The sequence below is a fragment of the Meleagris gallopavo genome, chromosome 11 (assembly GCF_000146605.3).
Source record: "Meleagris gallopavo isolate NT-WF06-2002-E0010 breed Aviagen turkey brand Nicholas breeding stock chromosome 11, Turkey_5.1, whole genome shotgun sequence".
NCBI classification, from domain to species: domain Eukaryota; kingdom Metazoa; phylum Chordata; class Aves; order Galliformes; family Phasianidae; genus Meleagris; species Meleagris gallopavo.
In genome coordinates this window covers 18,399,459-18,424,587 of record NC_015021.2, presented here as the reverse complement: position 1 = coordinate 18,424,587, position 25,129 = coordinate 18,399,459, and the positions used below count along the sequence as shown (strand labels likewise).

Genomic DNA, 25,129 nt, shown 5'->3' with positions numbered 1-25,129 from the left:
TAGATTTAGTCTTGATAGTTCAAAGCTAACTTGTGAAGTTGTAGCTCCTTACCGGGAATTCGGATACTCTGCTGTGGAACTTAAATTAGTAATGTCAGAAAGCGTTTTTTATTTGTCCTTTACACAGACAATAGCCACAATTTGCAAAATACAAAAGCTGTGGCCTGCTAGGAATCTGAAAAGGTCTACAACAGAGTGCCATGGGATGGGATGAATTCAAAGGCTAAGACTTGCAGAGGAGGACAATGGCGAAGGACAAGAGCTGTAACCTCTATGGGAACGTGTCCAGCAGAGGATGCAGCGTAGCTCAGCCTGTCAATCTTTTTAACCCTTTCCAAAACTGCAGTGAATCCTAACCTTATGTGCAAATAGTTTTAATTTGCATGTAGTACCAATTGCAAAGTTGTTTCCACTGCTTTATATTGAAACATTAACAATTTTTACACATCTTTTAACAGCATCTGGCAATATAAAGCTGAATATTAAATTCATTAATTTAAATGAAGAGCTCATTTTGCTTAATATGTATAGAAGTCTGTCTATAATCATTTCCAGAAAATTTTAGATTATATGATAGTGATTTAAAAAAATACAACTGTTCTATCAAAAACTCAAGATAACTGAATATCGTTGTTCAGTATTGCTTCCAGGAGACAATAAAAGAAAAATAAACAATTGTTTGTTTTTAGGAAGTTACTATCAGTGATAGGGTCCTCTTCTCTTGCTTTCAAACTATCACATCTGCATCTAGTCTTTTTCTGTCAGATATCCACAAATTGTAAACAGAAAATCTCGGGAGAAAGAGGATTACCTTACTTTCTTACTTCAGAATGCATTTCTAAAACTTTCTCCTATGTTTAAATCAAGAAGCTAATATATGCTTAGCACATCTGAAAATCTGAAGGCATGATTTAAAAGCTCTCGGAGCCTCCTAAGGTTAATTGAATCAACACCTTTTTTTCTACATTAAATCCACTGCATTTACATTTTACTTAATAATCCTGTAGCTAAATAGCCAAAATGAATGTCTAATGTTACCAAAACTTAATTGAATCTACAGTGATAGCAAACCAAAATCTTAAAGGAAAATTGTAAACTTAAAATGTTGCCCGCAACTGTGGGAAATCCAAATTGTTGATGGTAAAGTGAAAACAAGGACTTATATTATATATATAAAAACATATATGTTTTTTTTTACAATTGGATCCATGAGCAAAAGAATCTTTGCCCTGCAGGAAAAAAGTATTAGCTGATTGTTTAAAAAAAAAAAAACAAAAAAAAACCCCTGTCATTCCTTTTCTCTTTTTGTTAGTTTAGTAGTCTACAGTATTGTTCTGTTTGCAGTTTTTGCTGTGCTTGCTGTAGGAATTTTGCTCAGCAGGATGTAGCTTGGGTTAATTGTGATATCTTTCTGTGAGCTTCTGTTGACTTGGGGAGGAGTCACAAGGAGAGTTTGCTCAACTATTTACAGAAGTATCCCCATGGATTTGATATTCTAGTCATATCAGGGACTATTTTTTTAAACCAAAAATTATGATAGTAATTATCACTAAAGTGTGATTATAAAACATCTTAATGCTCTGTGCAGTTGTTACATAATTCCATATTAATTTAGCTACAAGTTGTTATCAAAAGGAGTAGCATGAAACCTTGGACGGTCATTTTAATTTAGTAATTCACGCTATTCATGTAAATTGTGTTTGTTAGGAAAATAAAATACCTCTTACCCCATCAGAATCAGCTTTTAAAACACAGAAATGTAGCTCAGTATAAAACATCTGGTAACTGCCCTTTATAATCATCCTAAGTAAGCAGGCTTCTGAGATGGGAATTAATTAATAAAGAAGAAAGGGAGAGGGTTTTTTTTTTTTTTTTAGTGATGAGAAATATTGTGCTTTTATCGTTGTGCATTGTGGTGCTTTCCTACAGAAAGTGCTGTCATTGTCAATAGATAAAGGATTAGAAATGTTATACTGTCCCAAACCCATCCGCTCTCGCCCAAGTGGATCTTGTGAAATGGAAGCGAGGTCTACTCTGACATTCAACTCTTAAATTTTTTGTGCATTTGTAAATAAGGTATTGTAGAGCTGAACCTGAAATTTTGGAAAGCTGTTTTATTTTGATAATCATTTCCTGTTCACCAGCTTTAATCGATTATTAAGTAGTAGGCACGAGGGGGAAGTTTCTACTAGAAGGACTTTGAGCCTTCTGTAGGAATCAATGGTATCTGTGTAAATATGTGGTCCCTGGTATCATTGCTTGTCTGTAAGTTCTGCTACATTAGAAGTGATGCACTGATTTCCCTTCATGCTCCATTCAGTATAAGGTTTTTTTATCTATCCATTTGGGAATTCTTAATATAACATGCAGAGCAAGTGAACTGTGGTTTCAAAACAAGTACCGCACTAATATTGAAAACATGTCAAGATGAAAATGATTTCTCTTATGACAAGTACTTGATCCTATGGACTTTCAAGACCTGGCTGTGCTGTTCTTGTTTTGTGATTGTTCCATTGCTGAGACGTTCTGAGTTCTCCTACCTTAAAATTATGCCCTTCTAAAAATACAGTTTGTTAATGCAAGAAACAAAATTGAGGCAACGCACTCTTCTCTTGACAGCTTTTTACATAAGTGCTGCCCCCTCAGATCTCCCATCTCTGTTTCTCAGAGCTGTGCACTTAGATTCTGTTAAAAAGTGTGGTAATGAGGGCAAATAGAATTATGTTTCTCAAAGTTGGTGACCGCAGTTCCTATTTAAATCCTATTTAAGGATTCCTTGAAAGCTTTGAATAGTGGAGAAATATCTGACTTGGAGTATCTATTCTTTTCAAGATCGAAGTTAATGGAAAGAGTGTAGTTCTGAACACTAAGATTTTAGTATTGGCACTTATAGAAATACATAAAAAAAAATCACTTTATATTTCAGTAATACTCAGAGCTTCAGATCTGTGGGAAGAATCTCTGTTAAAAAGGTACACAGGAGAACTTGTTTATGTGTGTGTGTGTACATATCTCCACATAGTACATAACTAAAATCATTGACCTTTACCTTTCTGGAAGAAACTTAGTAATATGGCTGTTTTAAGACAGTTAAGTGTGTCTTTACATGAGGATAGACGTATGTTTTCGCAAGTTTTATCTCTGCCTCTGAGATCACAAGAAGCAAATGTGGATTTAACAGTGAGAACAAGGAAACTCTGTGCCGTAGGTACCAGTGTCAGCATTAGATAATTGGGAAATTGTGGGCAGTGCTGGAGACAGACCTTTACAATTAATAAATTACAGTTCAGCCTAATATAACCCAGTGTTATGACTCAGCATAGGTGATGTTTTCCTTGGTTGTTCATTGTAGAGTCAGACTTCCTTATCGCTGCTGAAGGATGGCAAGAAACATAGTGGTTTGGAGTTGAGATCAGGGAATTGCAAGGTTGATGAATGAAGTGTTCTCTCTTCACTACTTTAAAGAACTCCAGCTCTGTGAGGTGGATGGAGAATTAAGTTTTAATGGTAGTAAGGAACTCACAAAGAATAAAGCTTGTTTATGATATCCATTGTATGCAGGATGTTAAAAATACTGCAGAGGTTACAGTAGCACAATGAAGTGTGGAACTGAAAAGCATGTAGCTGAAAACCAGAAGACATGAAGTACACTGGAGAAAGGAGTGGGTGAACTTATTTCATCCCAAACCTTGTATGAAAATATTAGGCACAATTAACTTGATTTATGCAGTGCTCAATTATGTAGTTATGTTAAGATACTTTTGCTCTGATTAGGATACAGAGCTAGGTCTTGAGAGCCAGACTGTAGGCTCAGCTGTGCCATAAACAAAACTGTGACAACAGCCTCTGCAGTTAGTAGAATTATTTAGGGGGAAGGCTTTTCCAGTACAGGGCAGACTCACAGCATTTGGCTGAATAATTTTTGATTCCATGTCTGGGAATAGAAAATCAAATATAGGATAAGAAATTTTAAGAATAATTTTAATAATCCTAGTATTTAGGGTAAGAGGTAGCAGAAAACATCTTGTTATTTCTGAAGGCCACTACTATCTATCTGAAAGAAAATCATACAGAGCACAAAAACATCAACAGATAGCTCAAACCTTACCATTGTTACTGAAACTGATGGTGTTTTCTTGGCTGTCTCCCTTCATGTGTGCTTGAAAATCACATCCTGATTTGTAAAGCAGTACAGTGCTGTACAGCAACACTGGGGACATATTTGAAAGAATATGAAGATTAGTATTGATATTAAATTGATAGGAACTGTAAATTTTCATTTTGGAATTTAAAATTTGGATCTTAAGATGACTTTTCAGTTGTATAGAATGAGTTAAACACTCCTTTCCTAGGCTTGTGATCTAAAACAAATTCACATCTTCCTAAAAATTAGGAAGCAATTTGATTAATGTAAATTATGAACTTAGCATGTTATTTGTGTACACAAATAGAAAGTAAGGTGTCTATGAGAAGAAAAATAATTCAATTTCATCACAAAGCTTCGATATTATGTCCAAGTGATTCAAATTATTTGTTGATTAGATTTATGTTCAGAATAACTGGTGGAAGTTTTACCAGGCACAAAATTTGGGATGCTTAGTACTGGTTAACTTCAACTCTGAATTGACCTCCTGGCCAGATGCAAATAGGAGCAGTTCTGTTAATGGTAGTGTTAATGGTAGTGGATCTATCTTTACATTATTAGGAGGTTTAGCCTGTTGACTTCAGCGAACTTAACCAGCAGCTTAAAGCAGCTTAAACATGTGCATGAGTCTTCATTAGGATCTGAATTGTAGTCATTACCTATAGAGAGAGAAAATTGATTCATGATCTTGAAGTTCAGGTGGTGGAGCAGCTGTGTAATGTTGCATTCAATTCATTATAGTGGTGTGTCACCCTGGAATGTGAGTGTCTGTTAAACAACATGAATTATTAATACCAGTGAAATGTTAAAAGCTGCACGGGTGTGATACAGGTTGGTGAGGTTGCACAAGAGTGGTGGATGCTGATGATAACTGTTGTATGACAGTTAGGGATTTCATTCTTCATGTCTGCTACTTTCCCACCTCTCTGCTCTGGATGCACTCCATCTGCATGGTTTCTTGTTAAACACATGAGTTTTGTTTTTCTCTGTCAGTGCTGGCCAACAGAGTCCCAGCCTGTTTGAGGCATCTTTTTGCTCGCAGGTAATCCCGATGGGAGGAACAGCTGCAGCTTCACAGAGGTGCCTGTTCCTCTCCCTACTCCACTGGAAAGACAAACAAATAGCTTTCCCTCCTCTTCTTACTTAATGTAACCTTGTTTTTTTTTTTTCCCCCAAAGAATTGGACAGAAGTCAGTATGTTTCAGAAGCTACTGTGTCTGGAATAATTATCAGGCTGTCAGATCTTCTCTGAATTGCTTCTTCCTTCCACTAAGGATACTGAACTCAATGCAATCTCAGTTTTACAATGCAAACTTGTAAGGATTAGCAGATAACTCATCTAGGACACCAGCTTTGTACTTTGTTAGGAAAAAAGCACTGACAAACTTCACAGGTGGTGGTGCTGCTGTGCAGTGTGAGGTGAAGCAAAGCTGTTCTGTAGGGCTGCTGGCCGATACACTGCGTGCTGCTTCAGGGCTGAGCCTGTGGGCTGAGTGTTTGGGCCATGGGATGCTGCGGCTCTCACAGTGATCTGTACTTATCCTGACTTCTTCTCTAATAGTGCTGCATGACTCCGTGTAAGGCACGTCACTTAACAAAAGCCACCAAGAAAGGGTATGAGATCTGTAGAGTGGGAAAGGGAATGGGATTTAAAGCCTGAAATGAGGCTTCATTTAGGCTTTTCCATATGGGATATGTGAACAGAGAGCTTTTGCCTTGGAGAATCCATTGAGTTTTGGACTGCACCTAAAAAAGGAAGCAGAGAAATGAAGTGTTATCTGCCGTCATGGATTTTTATATCATTTAAATTCATGCAAATCTGCTGTTCAGTAATGAAGTTCCTACAGATTTAAGGGAAATCAAGATCCAGCTAGTGTGATTAATCTTGTGAATAAAAAGGTTGGGGATTAAACATTCTTTGTGTGACACTTCACCAATATGCTTTTATAAAAGACACAGCAGGAGTTAGTCTTGAAGTGTCAGAATACCTCCTTTAGTGACAAAGCATTTATACATTTAAATTTTCGAAGAAAGTTGGCAACCCTTTTGCAGGTTCAATTTGCACCTGTCATTCACTTGTAGATGCAAATTTGAGTTACTTGCAGCTCTAATTACAATACTTGATTGTCATCACAAATCAGGTAGTAAGAGGTGAAATGATCGAGGTTTGTGCTGTCATTTGTTGTTAAAACATGAGTGCAAATGTTACCATCAAAAAGCAAAGACAACCGGAGCTTTGTCCTGCTGATAGCTCTACAAATAAGTACACTATGCAAATAAGAGGAGTTTGCAGGGAGAAGTAAAGAAAGAAGGGAGTGTGTGGTGAAAGCAAGACAATAAGAGATAATATAAGGTGGATTATTTTGTCTATTGCAATAAATTATGATAGCAGAAATTTTTTTCAGTTTAGTTTTTCCATTAGACCCAGCTGCCATTTGTACATCTAAATATCATTTCTGTAAGGAACTCTAGTTCTTTTCCTTCTGCTGACAGCATTATAATTTTCAAATGAAAGAAGATGATATTATATTATTCATCAGATGACTATTGTGCTGCATCTTTCCAGTTTGTCATTACCTTTATAAGAAAAACTATTACGTAGTTATGTTTTAATTTCAACATATAAGACTTGGATTTTTTTTTTAAATTCTCTTCACTAAGAATGTTGAAGTCTGACTGTTAATTATAACTCATCATTTTCTTTTTAATTATAGAACATAGGTAAAACACATCATTGTGCTTCACCTATTATCTGATAGGTGGATAATTCAGCACTGATGGTTTTTTTGTTCACCTGGAGGGCTTATATTGCACAAAAAAGATAGTTTGAATAACAGAGGACTGGTTATTTTGTACTTCAATCTGAGCAGTACCTAAAAAGGCAAGGTGGCTTCACTTGAGATCTTTAATTTTGAATTAAACCAAACAAATGAAGAAATATTCAAGAAGTTGCTTATTTAAGATTAAATGTACGTCTTTAATCTTTTAACATGTGCATTAGGAAGTTCTATGGAGTTGCAATCCATTCAGTGAATCGTTCTAATAGCTCTTCTTTCAGCAGTGTTCCACAATCTCACCTCTTTCCCTTCTTATTGAACAGATACCTCAGCTCAAAGGATGATTATTACTGTGGTGATTTCTAAATTGCTAGATCCAAAGAATCTACTTAACCTAATATAAAAGGTCCTTTACTTGTTCTGTCTTTTCTCACTACTAAAGGAGAACTCTTTGGCCCAAATAATAGTTATACACAAAAGAAGAGATGTATTAAGTTTAGAAGATTTGTTCTGTTGTTTTACAAAATGGTGTCAACTTACACTATCGCTTCTTTGATGAACAGCTTTCCAAGGCCAAGAAGCTAATGACGTTCCCAACGTCCATTCCTCCCATGCGCATCTGCCCTAAAAGGCCACAGCTAATTTCTGCTGAATCAAGAATTTATAATCAGCTTTAATGTATTTGGGAGCTAAAGTACATTAGTCCTTCATCAGAGGGAGTGATAAGAAACAGTATTAGTATGGCTGGACTTTAATTATTTCTGAGCACATAATTACTCTTCCGTTAAGTGGGCAGGAGTTATGATACTTTTTTCATTTTGAGCAAAGGAAAGCCACCTGTGAACATGCAGCGGTCAACTGCAGATTCTTCTCCCTTTCTCTGTGAGGCAGAGAGAGAGAAAGAAGAAAGCAGGTTTAACCTGTGACATCTTAAAAATAGCTCAGGTAGTCCCTTTGGGAAAGGATTCTGGGTACGGTGTGTATTGCAGCACGATGATAAGGAAGATGACTTGAATTTGTACTTTCACAGAAACTCAGAACTGTATAAATAATAAAATCAGCCTGATTATTTTTAGTAGCTAATCCAAATGATGTTTCACTGTATGGTGAAAGTCACAGTATGAGATTGGTTCTTTGTGTTACTCGTTGAAGACTTGACTAGATAAACTTAGAGGTCTTTTCCAACCTTAACGATTCTGTGATATTTAATGCTCTGTGCAACTGTTGTTGAGATTTGGAACCATAAATGCCAGTTATGTACATATTTTTTAAAAGTAATACCGGTTGTGGTTTCATCCAGAAAAGAAATAGTTCCTTTCTGTGCAAGTTATTTGGAGAACTGTATGCTGTTTGCCTTTCCAGATTCTACTTTATTCCTTTCTGATGACCTTTAAAAAATTAATATAGAAACCACGCAAATGATTTGTGTGTATATATGTTCAGCTGTGCCTGGTTCTCCTTTGCAGTTAAATGCATAGCTCTAAGAATTTTAAGCTAATTCTTCCTGTACCTGAAAACCCACCATGAAATAATTACTCTTTGCATGCATCTTTTACTTCTGTAGTTCTTTTGGAAGTAAGTTGCTGTGGTATGAGAATAATGGGCAACAAGTCATTTGAATGTGTGTATTCAGATATGATCATGGTATCTAGATGCTGTATATTGTAAGGATTACAATCAGGGCTTCTGGTAGAAAAAGCTATTGTGCTCACTACAGAATGGTTGTTGCAGTTCTAACTATGAAAATGCTTGTGTTTAATTTCTCATGTGTAATTCTAGTGGTTCTGTATTTAGAATAAGTTTAAAGCTATACTTCTGGCTAATGCAGTAATTGAGGTATTGAGTTTTGGTTCTCAGTAACATGGTCCAGCTCCTGAATTCGCAGCTAAAATCTCGTGGTGCTTCATGGGTTGTTTCTGTTTCTCAAATCCATGCACCTGGTATGAACATTTTTTATTATTTTTTTTAAATGCATCACTCAAATACATAGTATTTCACCAAAAACCTACGAGTGTACTGCTGAATGACTAATATCCTGTAAAAGAAGAGCTTTTTCAGTGCAAATGTTATAACAATGGTGCTCAGATTTAATGCATGTCTCTTGCCTACATCTACTGCAAATATCAGCACATACCGTTCATCTTTTTTTGTTGGTGTTTTTGTCTATTGCTATTTTATGCATGAGATGGTTCTTATTTTCAACTCTGTGCTTGGCTGGCTTTTTTTTTTTGTTGTTAGTCCTGTGTTTGTACTGATTGCTTTTTTGCATGCAAATTACAGAATGTCATGGAAATGAGAGCTCTAGAAAAAAAAAAAAGAAAAAAAAAAAGGAAAGATAATGCTGAGTTCCAACTGTCTTTTGTTTGTGCATAAGTGTGTAAAATATGACGTGGAAATATTTTCAAAATGGCCTTTGACTTTCCTTCTGGTGTATATTTTTATTACTCAGTAAAAGCATGGGCATTTTTCCCACTGGAAAATGCGATGAATCTATTAAGACTTGCTAATGATACAGTGCTGGGCATGAAAAAAATGGTGTTGTAAACTATTTATGGAAGTAAGAAATTATTATAGAGTGCATTCTGCCCAAGCTAGAAGTGCAATTCCACACGCAATTTAACTTCTGTATACTGTGGTAAAACCCTGGCCCCATTGAAATCAATGGCAAAAATCTTTGTTTTCAGTCGGTCTGGGATTTCACATTTGTTTCGACTTTACATATGGATTTTCATGGTTCTTCACAGATATCTCAGCAGGTGGTCAAAGGTTTCAAGGGAAACTACAGTTCCCTTAAAATGAGAATGTAATAAATGTATCAAGAAGGAGAAGGAAAAAAAAAAAAAAAGCAGACGTTTATTAGCTACCTCATTGTATCAAATGAAAGATAATTTGGCATTTGTCTCCATTATTCCTAATAAGAAATGTAAGTGCTTCTTTGTAGTTTATTACAGTGGGTATGCTTTTAGTAAACAAGTTTTGATTCTTCATTTAACAAAAATAAAGCACTGGGCACGCTTTGATTCTTGTGCTGGTTGTTTCTAATAGCCATACCCCTAGGGAAGGTTTTGCAGTAATATTTAAAAACGTAATGAAAAATTGGTTGTTAGAAACTAAGATTTCCCTCTTTGCAAATGCTTTTCTTGAAACGTCCATGGGAATTTAATATCATTGTTTTTTTTCCTCAGTCTTGTATATTCTTGAATTGTCTTTTTTCCTCCATTTTCTCCGTTCTCAATCCTAGGTCCCCTTACAAAGAAACAGACAGATGATTTAGGTGATAATGACGGTGCTGAAGATGAAGGTATTTTTTTGCCGCCAAACTGATTTGCATGACAAGGATCCCTGAAAATCTTTTTTCTCCCCTCTTTTTTTGACTTCTTGTCTTCTTTTGAAGAGTTTTTTTTATTCCCATTTTTGATGTGTTTTGTCTTCTTGCTTGTTGTTATACATATATATATATTTTACATTTTTTAAAAGAAAATGTCATTAAGTTCTACGTTTTGATACAAAACAGTAACAATATTTAAAGCAGAGGGTTTTTCGTTTTCTTGAAATGGACTTTTGATATGTTGCATTCCACCTTTTGACTCAATTTTGTCCATTCTATTTGAACTAACACTCTTTTAAAGTTTCTCTGTACACCTTTTTGCATGTTTTCTAACCCTATGTATTTCACCAAGTAAAAAGATGTTTTTTTTTTCACTGACTGATATCAGTTTGATAAACTTATCAAATATTTTGTTCGTAAAAGGAACAATACAGATAACTTAAAAAGTGTCTCTTAAGCAACTGAATCTCCCCAGATACAAAACCTTCTGCATTTATAGTGAACAAATACAAGTAATTGCACAACTGCTCACCTCCCTGTGGAAGAGGGGCAGCCCTGGAGCAGCTGCAGTACTTGCAGTTGGTGAGGCTCTGCACAGCAACTGTGAATTCAGTGGAGCTAAGCTGATGTCATCTAAAGGAATCTGATCCCATCTGTTTTCTTCAAGTATACAAAGATAACTATCTGCTTGTGTTCCTTAGAATCCCTATTACCAAGTAATATCAAAACTTTGAAATGTCAAGCATACAATTCTGTTTATGAATTATGTCTGTTATAAGCTTGAGCAGATTTGATTTTTGTTCAGGGCTGTGAAAATGGTAACAAGGGGCTCTATCTCCTGAGCAGTCTCCTCCTTTCAATTAGATTTATTTCAAAGTTCTGAATTTTAAGCACATATTTTATATTTTTTTATGGTTAATGAGTAAAACACATGAGCCAGGTAGTTTCTACTTGTTTCTCTGTTAACATTTCTTTTTTGGCCAGATATTACAATAAAGCCTAATTTGTAAACAGTAAGTCTCTTAATAAGATTTTAATCGTAGAGTACATTAACTGTTTTGGTCTTACCACAAAAGATCAAGGAAGGGAACTATGAGCATTCAGCTTCTTAGCCAATAACAGAGCAGAGACTTTACATGTAAACTCACAAACTTCTCTCATTTTCCTTGATCCTCTTCTAAAGTGGAAGTTAAGTATGTAAATGAAAGGCCACCAGCTGGCTCAAGATTTGAAAGAAGACCTAATTGAAAAACTCATTTGAAAGCTCTCACGCTATTCAGAACTGAGTACGGCAATTGAGATCCACTTAGATCTATGAGTCCCAGTCATTTTTACATTAGTTCATGACAAAGCATGGCAAAAGATATTCTTGTGAATTCTCTAAGACACGTTACATTGGATTAGCCACTGTAAGAGTGAGTCTGTCTTGTTTTAACAATATATTTCAAGAAGCGGTTTGAAACCTGGTTTATTCATCAAGTGAACCTTCATGGCTCTCCTAATTTGCTGTATTGCTGCCAGGACAGATGCTAATGCCTTAACAGTTGTTGAGCCAGTGTTGAAGTAGACACACTTACAGGATACTACTAAAACAGTTTGCTAAAATTCAGCAGTGGCTGCTATCAGAAAGCAGTTTAACACACAGTCAAGTGAGAGTAGGGATCTCAGTGTTTGGAGAACCCGCATCCATGTCAGGGAAAACCCAAATCCCACATCGACAGCTGTAGGGGAGAGAGGACTGTAAGAGCACAGCAGTCAAACTAGAGGGAAAGAAACACATTTACAACATTAATAAATCTCTGTATTTTATGGGACTAGGATTAATTTTCTCTGGCATACAAGTGGCAGTTTTGTTCTCCTTTCCATGCCAATAGAAGAATGCAAGCATTAATTTGATGTTTGCTACTTCCAGGAGTCACAGAGAGACAGGGCAAACTTAAATTTTATGATCAATAGATGCTGAAGGCTGCTGGGAACGTCTGCTAGGTTAGTAGAAACCATGTGTGCTGAGGCACAGCGTTTCACTGTCTCTCAGGGGAGGAGTTGCATTGGATGCCCCATGTTTTGTGAACCTGTTCTCTGCACTGGAGCTCTTGTATGTGTTGCATATTCAGAACTGAGGAGTTCACAAACTACCTCTCATGTATTTGGATATGAGTATGAGGAAAGAGAAAGGAAGTACAAAGCCATCTTACTTGTCTCGATTTCTGATCTGCCCATTAAACACTTTTCCTTTTGCAGTATGATAGATTTTTATATTGATTAAAAGTTCAGTTGTGATACTGGGAACAAATAGCCAACGCTAAGCTGAATTAATGATGTAGTTGGAATTAGGGAGACCTGGCTCTCATGGTGAGAAGGACTGCCTAACATAGCCACAGAATCCAAGCTACCTAAGCAGATGTCCAGTGATTTCTAAAATGCCCAGGATGGTTTCTGTATTACTTAGGAATTTCAGAGCTCCCACTTATATTCATTGTAAGCCTTTCTCAATGAAAAATCTCTCATAGTAGCTCCTTGGCTCAAATGCCTGGAAAGTATTCTATGTTGTGTCATTCACGCATCAGAGTTTGATCAGAAGATTTCATTTTAAAACAGTGTTCAATATTCCTACTCCTATCTGCCACGAGTCACTACCAGTACTGCTGGCCAAACCTTGTCAGCACAAGCGCTAGAATCAGCAATCAAACATGGATCTCTGCTATGTGCTGCAACCAGTAGACCAGGCTTAATTAGATCATTTTTCATTTTTGTTTTTAAAAGACCCAAAGGCAGTAGTGCACATTACCAGCTAATGATCTGCAAATTTGCTGTTAAAAAAAAAAAATGAAGGTGTTTTAGGTGTTTTCAGATTTTACCAATGTGAAATGTGTGCACAGTCAAATTATATGAATATCCTTTTTCTCCCAGTCTGATAGCATTCTTGTTTGTGTAACCCCTTCCATGGGATTGCTTACCTGTTCAATAAAAATTGAATTACCTGGGCAGGCACCAAAAATATGAGTGGCTAAAAGACCCTGCAACCAGTGAGCATCTTTGAATGTTTATAGCAGTGGTGTATTTGCCTATTTTCTGGCATTTAAGTAAGCAAGATCTAGTGTAGAAGCAAAATGTAAGTCATTCAGCAGTTGAATGAACAGCACCTTCCTCATGTGTGCATGCAGTCTAGAGGAGAAGTTTGATTTAAAAAGCAAAATATCTGGGTAATGTTAATATATTTCTACCAGTCTTAATTTTTGTAGAGCAATACTTTGGCTTCATTTAATATGGCTACAGGAGGAAAAGAAAGAATCTCTTTATGCACTCTTATTTTCCCTATGCTAAAATTTCTAGCATGACTTAATACGGCAACACAAGTTATTAATCAGACTACATACTCAGTGATCACAATTGGACTTCTAAGTAGTTAGTGCTATATTAAATATCCATGAAGGATTGCTCACAAATGAATTCTTCTCATCCACCATTCTGTCATACACACATTACTTAGAAAATCAATCTGTCAATCTTAGATCCTTATTTAGTCCCCAGTGTTATCTGAGCATCTCAATTTTTAATGTATTCACTGTCACAACATCCTTCTGAGATAGAGGAATGCTATTATTCCATTTTTAGAAATGAGGAATACAGACATTGTGAAGAATGCAGATGCCATGTCCACGGCAAAGCAGGGAACTGTCAGTGCATGCCTCGAAGTGAAGGCTGCAGTGTAATTGCTAGATGCAGCTATTCTTCCCTTCTCCGTTCCAATCCCTCCTGTGAAATAGGAGACAGATTGGGAACAGATGTTGCTGTTTGTTCACAGGCTGTAACTGTGATCATTCTGATCATTTAGTGTGATGCTCTGCCTTACAGGGGCCATTGAACTTCATAGAATGAAGGAAGTTCTTGGTCCAGAGCATGTTTTAAATCAAAAACAAAATTCTCTCTTCAGTTTTAAATTGCTAATGATGCAAAATCCATCTGCAATTTCCTTCATATGCTTAACAGACTGTGGCTTCACTGGCACAGGAGAAGAAAGCGTTTCAGAAATCAGGATCTTTTCCAGAAAATCCTATTGCTCTATTAGTATTAAAATAGACTAGGTTGCTAAGTTTAGCTTTTTGTCTGCTTTCAGCTATAGTGGTAAGAAATGGGGAGGGAAGCAATCTTTCCTTCTGGCTCTAGTTGTACGTTTTTGGACTTCAGAGATCAGTAAACAACGGAACATGTTCATTTACCTCACAAAGCAACCACAAGTCCCAACTATAATTATGGCCTCTAATGAGTTCCATCCAGGCAGGAGTAGCACAAATTCCAACTCCTGTGTACAGATGCTCATGTTATTTGCGTATCAAATTTTGGCAATGTTATTTTCCATTTACACAGAGAAGCTCAATTCAGATGATGAATGCAGTGATATTATTAACACTTGAAAAAAAGCATAGTAAAAATTTTGACAGACCTTTAGTTTAAGGACCTCTTTGGGGCTCTGCTATATTTTTATCAGTGTTGAATATTGCTTGTACAGTGAAGAGTCTGAGCTTTTGCATTTCTAGCCATCCTTTAACAACTTAAAATTGCTATTTAGCTGGCCATTGAGATCCCGCTGTAATTTGAACGTGCTCCACATGCATACCTGTAGTAGCCTTCAAAAATTCCATCTTCTTTTTTTTTATATTGCAAAAGAAATGTATTTTTAATAGATCTCCATCAGGATCTCAAATACCTTTCTTTCAGGCAAGAGTAATTAGGCGTTCCAGGGTACCCCCAATGATCCCTTGGTTTCACAGATACAAAAATAGATGGAAGAAAAAGTTATTAATATTTAGTTCAAACTTGATGGGTGGAGGCAGTCTTTTAACATATGAAATATGGCTGAAACTTCAGTGCATTCCCACCAGAAGTTCAAGAGATATTTTAGCAGCCTCAGGCCACCTAGTTAACATCACAGATTTAAAATATAACATTAATTGGATGTTTACATATTAGTACTGATAAGGGCACTTGCTAATTTGTAGCATGCATCTATGAGGCATTTGAGGGATTTGAACTGCAAGACTGCATACTTTCAATAGGCTTTTAAACAATCAGAAGGATTGCACTGCTTGGTACTATGCTCCATTAAATCTTATAGGAAAATTTTTTGTGAAATTGCAGCACTTTCCAACTTATCCAACTCTGATGTGTAGGTTTTACAGTAACCTACCTAAAAGTTGTCCACTGCTTCAGTGTTATTTCAGGTTCCAAAAAACATGAGAAGTTTACTTAAAAGTCTGCATCACAATTTCACAGTTTTTATTTAGAAATGAAATTTTTTTAGAAAATCCCAAGTTTTCATTTAGCAAATACTGCTCGTGGCATCTACAGTAAACTGCTTGTTGTTGTGAGCTGTATCCCAATGAGGTTTCTTCCTTTCCTGTTTTGATTGTTTTCTGCAAATTATACTTAAGTCATGTGGCCAACTCACATGAGCTTCAGATGACTGAATGTGTAATTATGTTTTGTTATATATGACAATAGTGGCCAATATTCACAGTCAGACCCAGTTCCCTGTTGTGTGATATAACAAACACAGAATAAAGAATAGCCCCATTCCTAAATTGCCTGCAATGTAATTAAGAGCTGGCATAAAAAGCAGTTGCAACAAACATTAGAAAGGTACAGAGGAGAGATGATGGAAATCATAATAAGAAAGTTAATGTATACAGCATATAAATAAGATCATTCACAGCAGTATCATAAGACTTACTTATATGTTTTATAAACTAGCACTTTAAAGCCAAACAAATCATTGCAATCAAAACTTATCTTCTGAGTGAATAAATACAGAAGAGTTGAATTTGAGAAGCGTCTTGGACAGTGCTACTGCTGTGTGTCTCTAAATTACTTGTGTGTCTTGTTTAAAGCAGCACTTTATAAACTGTACTGTCCACAACTAAATTAAATTGTATCTAAATCTACATTTCTTGGATGAAATAAAATCTACACCAAGCAAGAAGTATTTTGAAACTCCCACGCTGTTTTCAGTAGATGACATGCTCATAGCCTCTGCCTTTTTTTTATTATTGCTATTATAAAATAATATTTTTATAATAATTATTATATATATATAATAATAACATGCACCCCAGTTATTTAGGCCTGTTTAGAGCAAGCTACTTCCATGAATAACTGCTCATCTAATTCCATGAGCATCTATTATTAATGTGTGTGAGAAAATGTAACTGTAGTTAGCAGAGACTACTCCTGAACAACGTGAGCACAAAGAACTGTAGTGATCTCTTTGAGTTGAAAATTAGCCTTTCTTTATCTGCACGTAATGTTTACAAACACAGTAGTAACGGGGTGACGAAAATAAGGCACACGAAGAATTTAGTCGGAGTAAATTTTGTCTGATTTTAGTCATGACTGCGTGCTTTTCTCAGAAGAAAGACACCCATTCTTTTCTAAATATCCCAGCATTATTTCCCAGATAAACAGACCAACATTTCATTACCATTCACAGTTGGTGCTCTGTAATTCTATGTAATTTTAATTAAAGAAGAATTCTGAGACAGTCTCCCCCTGTGCTACCACCAAGCATACAATTAAGTGTGTACAGTTTCTGCTGGGAACAGTCAGACAATGATTTCAGATTAATAATTTATTATTGCTTCCATAGTTGTACCAAATAATAGCAATATAAAAAAAAGGCACAGGCTATGAGCATGCCATCTACTGAAAACAGTGTGGGAATTTCAAAATACTTCTTCCTTGGTGTAGATTTTAAACGTCAGGAGCTTACAATTCTATCCTATGGATGCTGAAGAGAAGTAACTCCGTAGTACTGCAGTCTGAAAATTGGAGGGCCCTTACTGTATGCTTGAGTCAGGAAAGCAACATAAGCAATTTCATGTACAAACTTTCATCATCCTTTCAGTTTTGAATAAATGATTGTTCTAATAATTCTAATATTGAAGATCCAGTTTCTGATCTTGACCGTTCTGGCATTTTCTTCAAATCACAGTCAATATCAAAATAATAGTAGCACCTGGCTTTCTATAAACAGACACATCTGTGCTGATCTTTTCCAGCAAATTTTAAAAGCACGGCTTTTAGTTTAACTGCCCTTCCCTAGTCATCCTTACAGTGCTTCAGAACAACTCCTGTAAGTCTAGAGTGATCTTACCTAGTAGAATCTTAAATAAGGTTCATCCAAATTGAAGGAATCAACAATACGTTTGAGATTTTTTCAGATGCTGAAGTGAGTAATCAGGGAATTCACTTGAATGCTCACATAATGACAGAAACATATTTGAACTAGAATATGCATTGCAGTTCCTCATTGGTTTCATGTGCTCTCTTGTTACTGCCTTTATTTTTAAGAACTGTTAGAATGGAATATTAGAGTTTATGTCAGATGGGGGAAAAGAATTAGCTTGTAAATTAGCTCAAAATACAATTTAATCCAGACAAATGAAAACTATAAGGTTGCATTTTAGTTTTTTTCTTTCCAGTCAAAGAAAAATAAACCTTTAAAAGCAAATGTTATTCCACCAGTCCTCGATTAACAATTTCTTCTAGTTGGTGCTTAAGAGCAGTCCTCACAAGAAGCAGAGGTGATTCAGGTTTTCAGATATTCAAGATGTTGTCCTGAGTAGATGCACCTATCTGAAAATCACACAATTTGAGGGGGAAATGATACACAAATCAATGTCCTCATCAAAAGGAAACCTCAAAAGATGTGTCAATATCTAATTTTCTGAGAGAATGGTAGAGCTACTAAGATTTAAAATTGTTACTTGAGTTCAGTGTCACATTTACGAAACTTGATTTTTGTTTGAGTGCAGGGTCATCCCCTTCAGGTGTGGCATAAAGTTAGTGCCACAGTTCAATAAATTAAGAAGTACCCACTCTCCTTAACCATCATCCTACTCAGGTTATATATATAATGTGTGTCTGAGGTCTTAAACAGCTTCCAAGTAATTTCTAAAATTTTGGCCTTCAGAACTATCAAGACAGCTAACTTATAAGCTTATAAAGAATTTGTAATTTATAAATTATTGATTTGTCATACTGGAAGTTATAAGTGTATGAGGAGAAAGCTTCTTTATCTTAATATGATGGATTGCCTTCAGCTAAGTGAGCAAAAGGATGAGCAGAGATTTTCTGAAGTGTTCAGGCTATGCAGAAATGTGCTCATAGTGGTGTTAATATACATTTTACATCCAATTCAGCAGGAACACAATCAGACCACGGTCCCATTGCATTTGAGCAAGTGTTACCATTTTCAATCCCTTTCTGCTTTACTGATGCCAATAAGTGTTTCAAAAATATGAACTCTAGCTATAAGTTTGCAAGACACAAGGAAACACTTATGTCACCTGCCCATTTTCTTATGTCAAGATGTTGCTTGAGAAACACTTCAAGAAAAATAACCTCACTAAATAAGTAAATAAGTAAATATTGCATGCATCTTTGTTTGAAGCTTTCTTGAGATAAAATGTGTCTTAATATTTTTTCCAGACATTCGGGACAGTGGGGGACCTAAGCCTGTGATGGTGTATATACATGGAGGGTCCTACATGGAAGGCACTGGAAATTTATATGATGGCAGTGTTCTAGCAAGTTATGGGAATGTGATAGTCATCACAGTCAACTATCGCCTTGGGGTACTTGGTAAGAAGCTTTCAGATTTCCATTAATCCCTGATATATGTAATGTGATTCGTGTTATACATGAGTGTACTCTTCAAAAAAAAAAACCAACCAAACAAAAAAACATTATTGATACTGTTTTCTTTGGTTTAAAAATTTGTACAAAAAGAAAAAAAAAAGATTTTTTACTATGAGGATGAGATAAATGGCATTGCAAGTCTTATTTGTGTTGTTTGGTTTGCATTTAGTGATATCAAGCAGGTGTTTCCATTGCTGAGTAGTTCAGACCAGATCTTGTTTTCTGTGAATAGTGGCAATGCTTTACGTCATAGATAGGTGAATTAGTTATTTTTATATATATAAGTTAAGTCATAGACAATAATGTTTTTTGTTGGAAGTGATTAAGTTTTGATTAACAATTTTTTCATGCTTTGAAAAAACTAAGAACTTTATAAAAATATTATGTAGTAAGAGTTATACTTTATATCTATTTGTTTTGAGCTCCGTTGTGGTTTTAAAATGACTTGTGGTTAGAATTCAAATATCTCCAATACTTCTTTTCTAAACCAAATTGTAGAGTGAATAGAGCTACTTCTGATTGTTTCAAACGTGGTGAATAAGATATGCTGATGCTGCTGGTAGACTTGATTGGTATGTCTCTGGTTGGTTGTATTTCTAAAAAATATACTTTGTTATTTGTTCACCATGGTCACAGATATGATAAAAGTTGGACAGGTCTTGTGACAATGATATGATTGTTTGTTTTGTGCTGCGTGTTCTACTGCAATGTTACTTGCTAAGGCTCCTGCAGTAGGGTTCCAATTCTCAGATATTTTAAAAGTCAGAACAGTAATTTTGCAGTATTTGCATAGGTTCCCTGTAACATCTGAAGTAGCTTGATAAGCCAGGTGTCATTCAGAGCAGCAAGTTGGTTCTGAAGATCAGTGAACTCTATTTTCAGTTTTTGGGCAACACCAAGGTCTGCTACTCTGTTTTCTCTTTTGTATGGTCATTTTATTTTATCAACACTTTGTTTCTTTCTGTTTTGAAATCAATTAGCATAATAATTGATTTGTTGGTTTTTTTTTCCTGCTTCATCATTTCTGCAATTTATCTCCAGTGGTGCCGTATTAAAATTTGCTATCTGAAAACAGTTTATTTTTTACTGGGAATGGATTTTGACTTAGATTTTGAAGACCTAATCTGTGGTAGTTGCCTTTTACAAAGGCTGGAATATATTCCAGAACAATCAGAAAAATGGCTGTTTGTTCCTGCACTTATCTCCTTAGCATCTGGTTGGAGGTTTCATTTGTGATGTACTTCTTTAAGGAAGAAAGTACTGATATTTTGCATGTTTGTCTCCCAATTTACTTTGAGTCCTTGGGCATATATTAGTGCTGTGGTTATTAATCTGTAATCTGTGACTATAAACAAACAAGTGCGCTTGTCCTTTATATTTCAAACATTTATGTGTATTTTATACCAGAAGGGTACTCTGTCCAGTAATATAGTAGCCGTCATCTGAAGAAATTGTTTATTTTTATAAATTATGTAGTCTGATTCCTAAATTTACTTGTAGTTGCAGTGTTTGAACGTGCTCATTGCTTGAAAGATGAGAATTTCTTCATTAACGGTAATGGCTTTTCCTTTTGGAATTTTAAGACTGATCCCTGAGGTAACCCACTGCTAACATCTTACTGAGCCTGGGAGGTTTCCATTTGTGTTTGTGCTTTTGTGCTTCTTTGACTTTTGTGCTCTTACAGAGCTTTCAAGGAGCGGAGTGTTAATTTTCGTTCAAGTGGGACCTATTGCAGTAAAACCTCTAAAACTCACAGCAGAGTCTGGTGATTGGCATGTGTACTTAAGATTACTTTCAAACCAACTAAAATAATCCTTTATCAAGTTTGTAGTGCTTTCTTAGTAAAATAAATGTATTTTTTAACTATATGTAAAAGTCAGGTATTTTATTTCCGGTACAATGCCATCTACCAGGAATACAATAAATAATGGTTACACGTCTCTAGATAGGCAGTGTAGAAACATGCTAGCAATCAAAAAACAAAATTTGCACAGTTTGCTTTTTTTTTCTTCCAGGTTTCTTTGTATTTCTTAGTGTGTAGACAATTGTGTAAGATAGCCTCAGAGTTGGACTCTTGTGTAATCACACAAGATATTAGGTTTTTCTGTTTTCAAACTTGTACTCATCAGTGTACAGAAATGCTTGTCCATAACGGTACAGCAGAACATTACTCTTTTCAGTGGCATTAAAAAAGACACGCTTTTACAAATACACAGCTGACAAATTCTCAGCTTCCCTTACCTGACTCACATCCCATAAGATTTAGCTTCTCTGTCCATTGCTTGTGGGAAGACTAGATGTCACTTCATTGCTGTGTAAAATGCCTGGCTGTATGGGGAAAATAATATAAGGATTCTTTCTTTGAAAGGTAATATAGGGATTCTTTCTCCACAGGAGAAGATTTAGGGACTATCTTCCCATTTCTCATGGCTGGATTTCTTGTATCAGTCATTGTGGCTGAATATCTTAATATAGATGATCCATGTGAGTCTTAGGAGTTCTGCCATTGGTTTAACCAGGATTCTCCCTGTGACATTTCTTAACAAGAAATCCGGTTAAGGAAATGTTTAGAGTTTTTGTCCGAACTGATAGTAATGGGAAGGGAGGATGTGTATTATATTGGATTCTTTTCATTATTGTTATTAAGTCCATAGCAGGCAACTCTTGGTACAGTTCAGAGTATTTTCTTTTTATTCTGAGCTGAAACAATCTTTGTCCTGTAGATTAATCTGCTTGAGGCAGTACATTTTATAGAGATGCGAGATTTGCTTCTTTCTAAAATTTTAGAATGCTTAGAAGTGGAATGTCTTTGGTAAAGATAATAATAAAAATTGAAGTGTGGAGCAAGTGCATCTATAAACCAAACAAAAACCCTGAGAGTTCTCTGACCCAATTTTGTCTTTGTCTGAAGCAAGTCTGAAAATGAAAGTCTGTTAGAATCTTTCCTTAGATATTGATGAGATGGAGTAGAGAATTGTTTGCCCTGGAAACTTGGGGAGTACTGAATAAGAAACCATTGGAGACAGACTATTTATATCTTCTTTACAGTCTTTTTAAATGCGAGTCTTGTGCAAGCAATCTTTTCTAGTCAGTAGTCTGATGTCCTTGAAGGACAGCAAGAAGTAGGTGCAGACAATTTTTTATAGTTTTATAGCTTATTTTTATGAAAAGACAGATTTGAAGATAAATTTGGGTTTTGAACTCAACTAAATTAAGTTTTCAAATGTTTATCTAAAATATCTCCAGCTGGTAAAAAGGCAGGAGCTTTTTATTTAAATTTCATAAAAGAAACGTAAAGGGATTATAAAAAGAGTTTATTTAACATCCAGGCAAAGATCATGATAGATGAATTTAATACCCCCAGTGCTGTTTTCTATGTTCTTTCTTTTGAAAAGGAGAAGCCAGCATTGGCTTCTTCCCCTTTAGTTTAAGTTTCCAGGAGGAAAGAGAAAGTTGTAAACTGATTTATGCCAACTGAATACACATTTATTCATTTTATTAATTTCTGTTTCTTGCTTTTGATTATCTTTTGGCCACTGGAGTTTAATCGATCTGAAAGAAAAACATTTTTAACGCAGTTCATGATTAAACTGAATTGAGTGATGGAAGAATAATTCAGAGGAATCTCTAAGTAAACCACTGCTTTAAATTTCCCAATTTTTTCCTCTTCATGAGGCAATGGTTTTTCCCACAGAAACAGTGAGCTGTCATTCCAAGGTTTTTTTGGCCATTTTTTACTTTTAATGACAGTTTGTAATTATTTGCACTTTTATTGTAGCACTATGTTTGAAAGGCCTGGTTTCCTCATAAATATTATTTCCTTATTTTGCCAATGATTGAACTTAAATCAATGAGACTCGTAAGTACAGTGCTTCTCGATACAGAAAAGCCTGGTTTGCCCACAATTTGAAGCAATACAACAAGAAAATTGTTGCTTATGCACAGAGCTTTTGACAGGAGCTATTCTTAGAGTCCTATTGTGTTCTTCAGCCTAAACTTCAATTTTTCAATAGTTTGTTGTGTCAGATGGCTATGGTGGGCTGAAGCAGTCGTGTAAAATAAGATACTGAAGCAAAGGAAAGCAAAGCAAAAACACTGCAGCGAAAGTTGTTTCTTACAACTTCTTATGTTTCTTTTGTTAGCAGCTGTGAGAATTTTGTGAACAATGAAGTGAACAGAGGATGAATCTTATTACGCTTTAACATTATTTGTTGATGTATGTTAGAATACATGTGTTTGGAAAATAGGCTTGAAAATATATTTTGCTCCTCACATAATGCAAGCCAACCAGCAATATGTTACAGGCAAAAGAGTGACATGAAATATAGACTCAGCCCTGCAGTACGTGTTGGGCAATTTGTCCCAGGCCTTGCATTTCTGCCATTACCCATGGGTTGAAGAACTAACTATTTTGACCATTTGCAGGATCAAACACAGGGATGAGCACACACAGCAAAAAAAAATCAGAGCAATTTTGAAGTACCTGGCCATTTATCAGGGAAGTTGGACTAGCTGACCTTTGCAGGTCCCTTCCAACTCAAATGATTCCATGATTTCAGGAGTCTAGTTCCACTGTGATTGACTGGAAGACATTGTCTTGTTTTCTTTTCATTTTCTTTCCTAAGTAGAATAGAAAACTAATTTATTTCAGTGCTTTCAAATTAGATCTGATTTATTCTGTGTTAATCTAATTTGTTAAACTATTTGATTCTTTTTTTGGGGGGGTAATAATTTACTGAGTATTTTTTCCATCAGAAAATGTTTTGCTTTTGTTTTTTTCTTGCCTTGCCTTTTCTATCATGGTAATAGTACTGAAAATATTAAACAGAAGATATCTTTCAAATATGTTTTCAATACACTCAATAGATGCTTTCAAAAATATCTATTAACTTTAGACATAACCCTTTCAAAAATTGCTTCATTGACATTTAGGCATTTTTGCCTGTATAATCCATGGCCTATTCTGCAATCTGGTGAACTGTCTTGCCCCTCAAAAATAATCCTCTTCACCTATCCATGTCATAGTAACTATTCAGTTTATGTAACAGTGGAATAAGAAGGCTTGTGTTAGTTAGACATAAGAGGGAGAAAAAAAAAAAAAAGACAGAGATTATTTGGCTGCATTGCTTAGACCATGAAGTTTTCTTTTACAGTTCACAATTTAATATCCAGTAAAATGGGAAAATGTTTGATCATTAGTGACTGTGACAAGCACATCCATTACCTTTTTATGAAACCTTAAAGATACTATCAGGAGCTGGCATTTCCTTCCAGCTTTGCTTTACCACAAAGAGGTCTCTGATGAGCCTTTTTTCTACTCTCTCTTTACTAATATATTTGAGTAGAAATGATAGATGAATTGAAAATTATATATTATTGCCTAATTAAAAGTACATTACACTGAAAGTAAAGATGGAAAATTAATAGCAAAGCACATGAAAATGTGCAGTTGAAAATCATTCATTTAAGTTTTCTGAATTGGATGAACATACAGAGAATGTGATTCATAAATACTTTTGAGGACCCTTGACAGCTTCGTAACAAGTTTCTATTAGATATAAAAATATTAACTTGTTCGTAGGTGAAATTTTATCATTTTGAGGTGACACAGAAGGGAACTTGTCCTGAAGGTTTTATCTGACCCCACCTTATCCTTGAGCATCGCTGTTTCTTCATATGAAGCACTCCAGATAAATTTAATACTGGATAAATAGAACAGGCTAAGATAGAAAGCATGCTGCAGCTTTCTATTCCCTCTGGTGACATACTTCACACGGTCTGATTTACACATAGCATTCTAAAAATGTATTAGACAATTCTTATTTAATATAGTAGGTAACCTCAGGTCAACACAGATTGCAGGAGGCCCAAGCACAACTCATCTAGATTTACAGTGTCCTAATTTCATAGATCTGCTAATAGAATTAGCATTTGGATCTCAAACCAGCTCTAATTAATGACATTTTAGTGGCTTTTTTGTGAGCTAGTATCAGCCAAAGGGAGTCATGTATGCAGTGAAGCAGAGAAAGGAAGATTGCCACATTTGAATCTGTACCATCAAAATGACAAAATGAACTTGAAGTAAACAATAGGGTATTGACTAGATACATTTAAAGGGTCAACTGCAGTGCACAGCATGCAAGATATTTATGAAATGGGAACCCTGAATATATAGTGCACTTT

The 25,129-nt window shown here is 35.5% G+C and overlaps 1 protein-coding gene across 5 annotated transcripts in view; it reads left to right on the top strand.

Annotated features, from left to right (window-relative positions):
• NLGN1 (neuroligin 1) overlaps positions 1 to 25,129 on the top strand; it is a 281,404-nt gene that overhangs the window by 86,033 nt on the left and 170,242 nt on the right. For 3 of the 5 annotated variants that reach the window (XM_019619140.2, XM_019619139.2, XM_031555184.1), the window contains one exon: positions 18,737 to 18,889. In XM_019619140.2, the coding sequence (XP_019474685.1) occupies positions 18,737 to 18,889 (153 nt within the window). Of the gene's footprint in view, positions 1 to 10,162; positions 10,223 to 18,736; positions 18,890 to 25,129 lie in introns of all 5 variants that reach the window. The other 2 variants (XM_019619138.2, XM_019619137.1) reach the window with 1 other exon arrangement.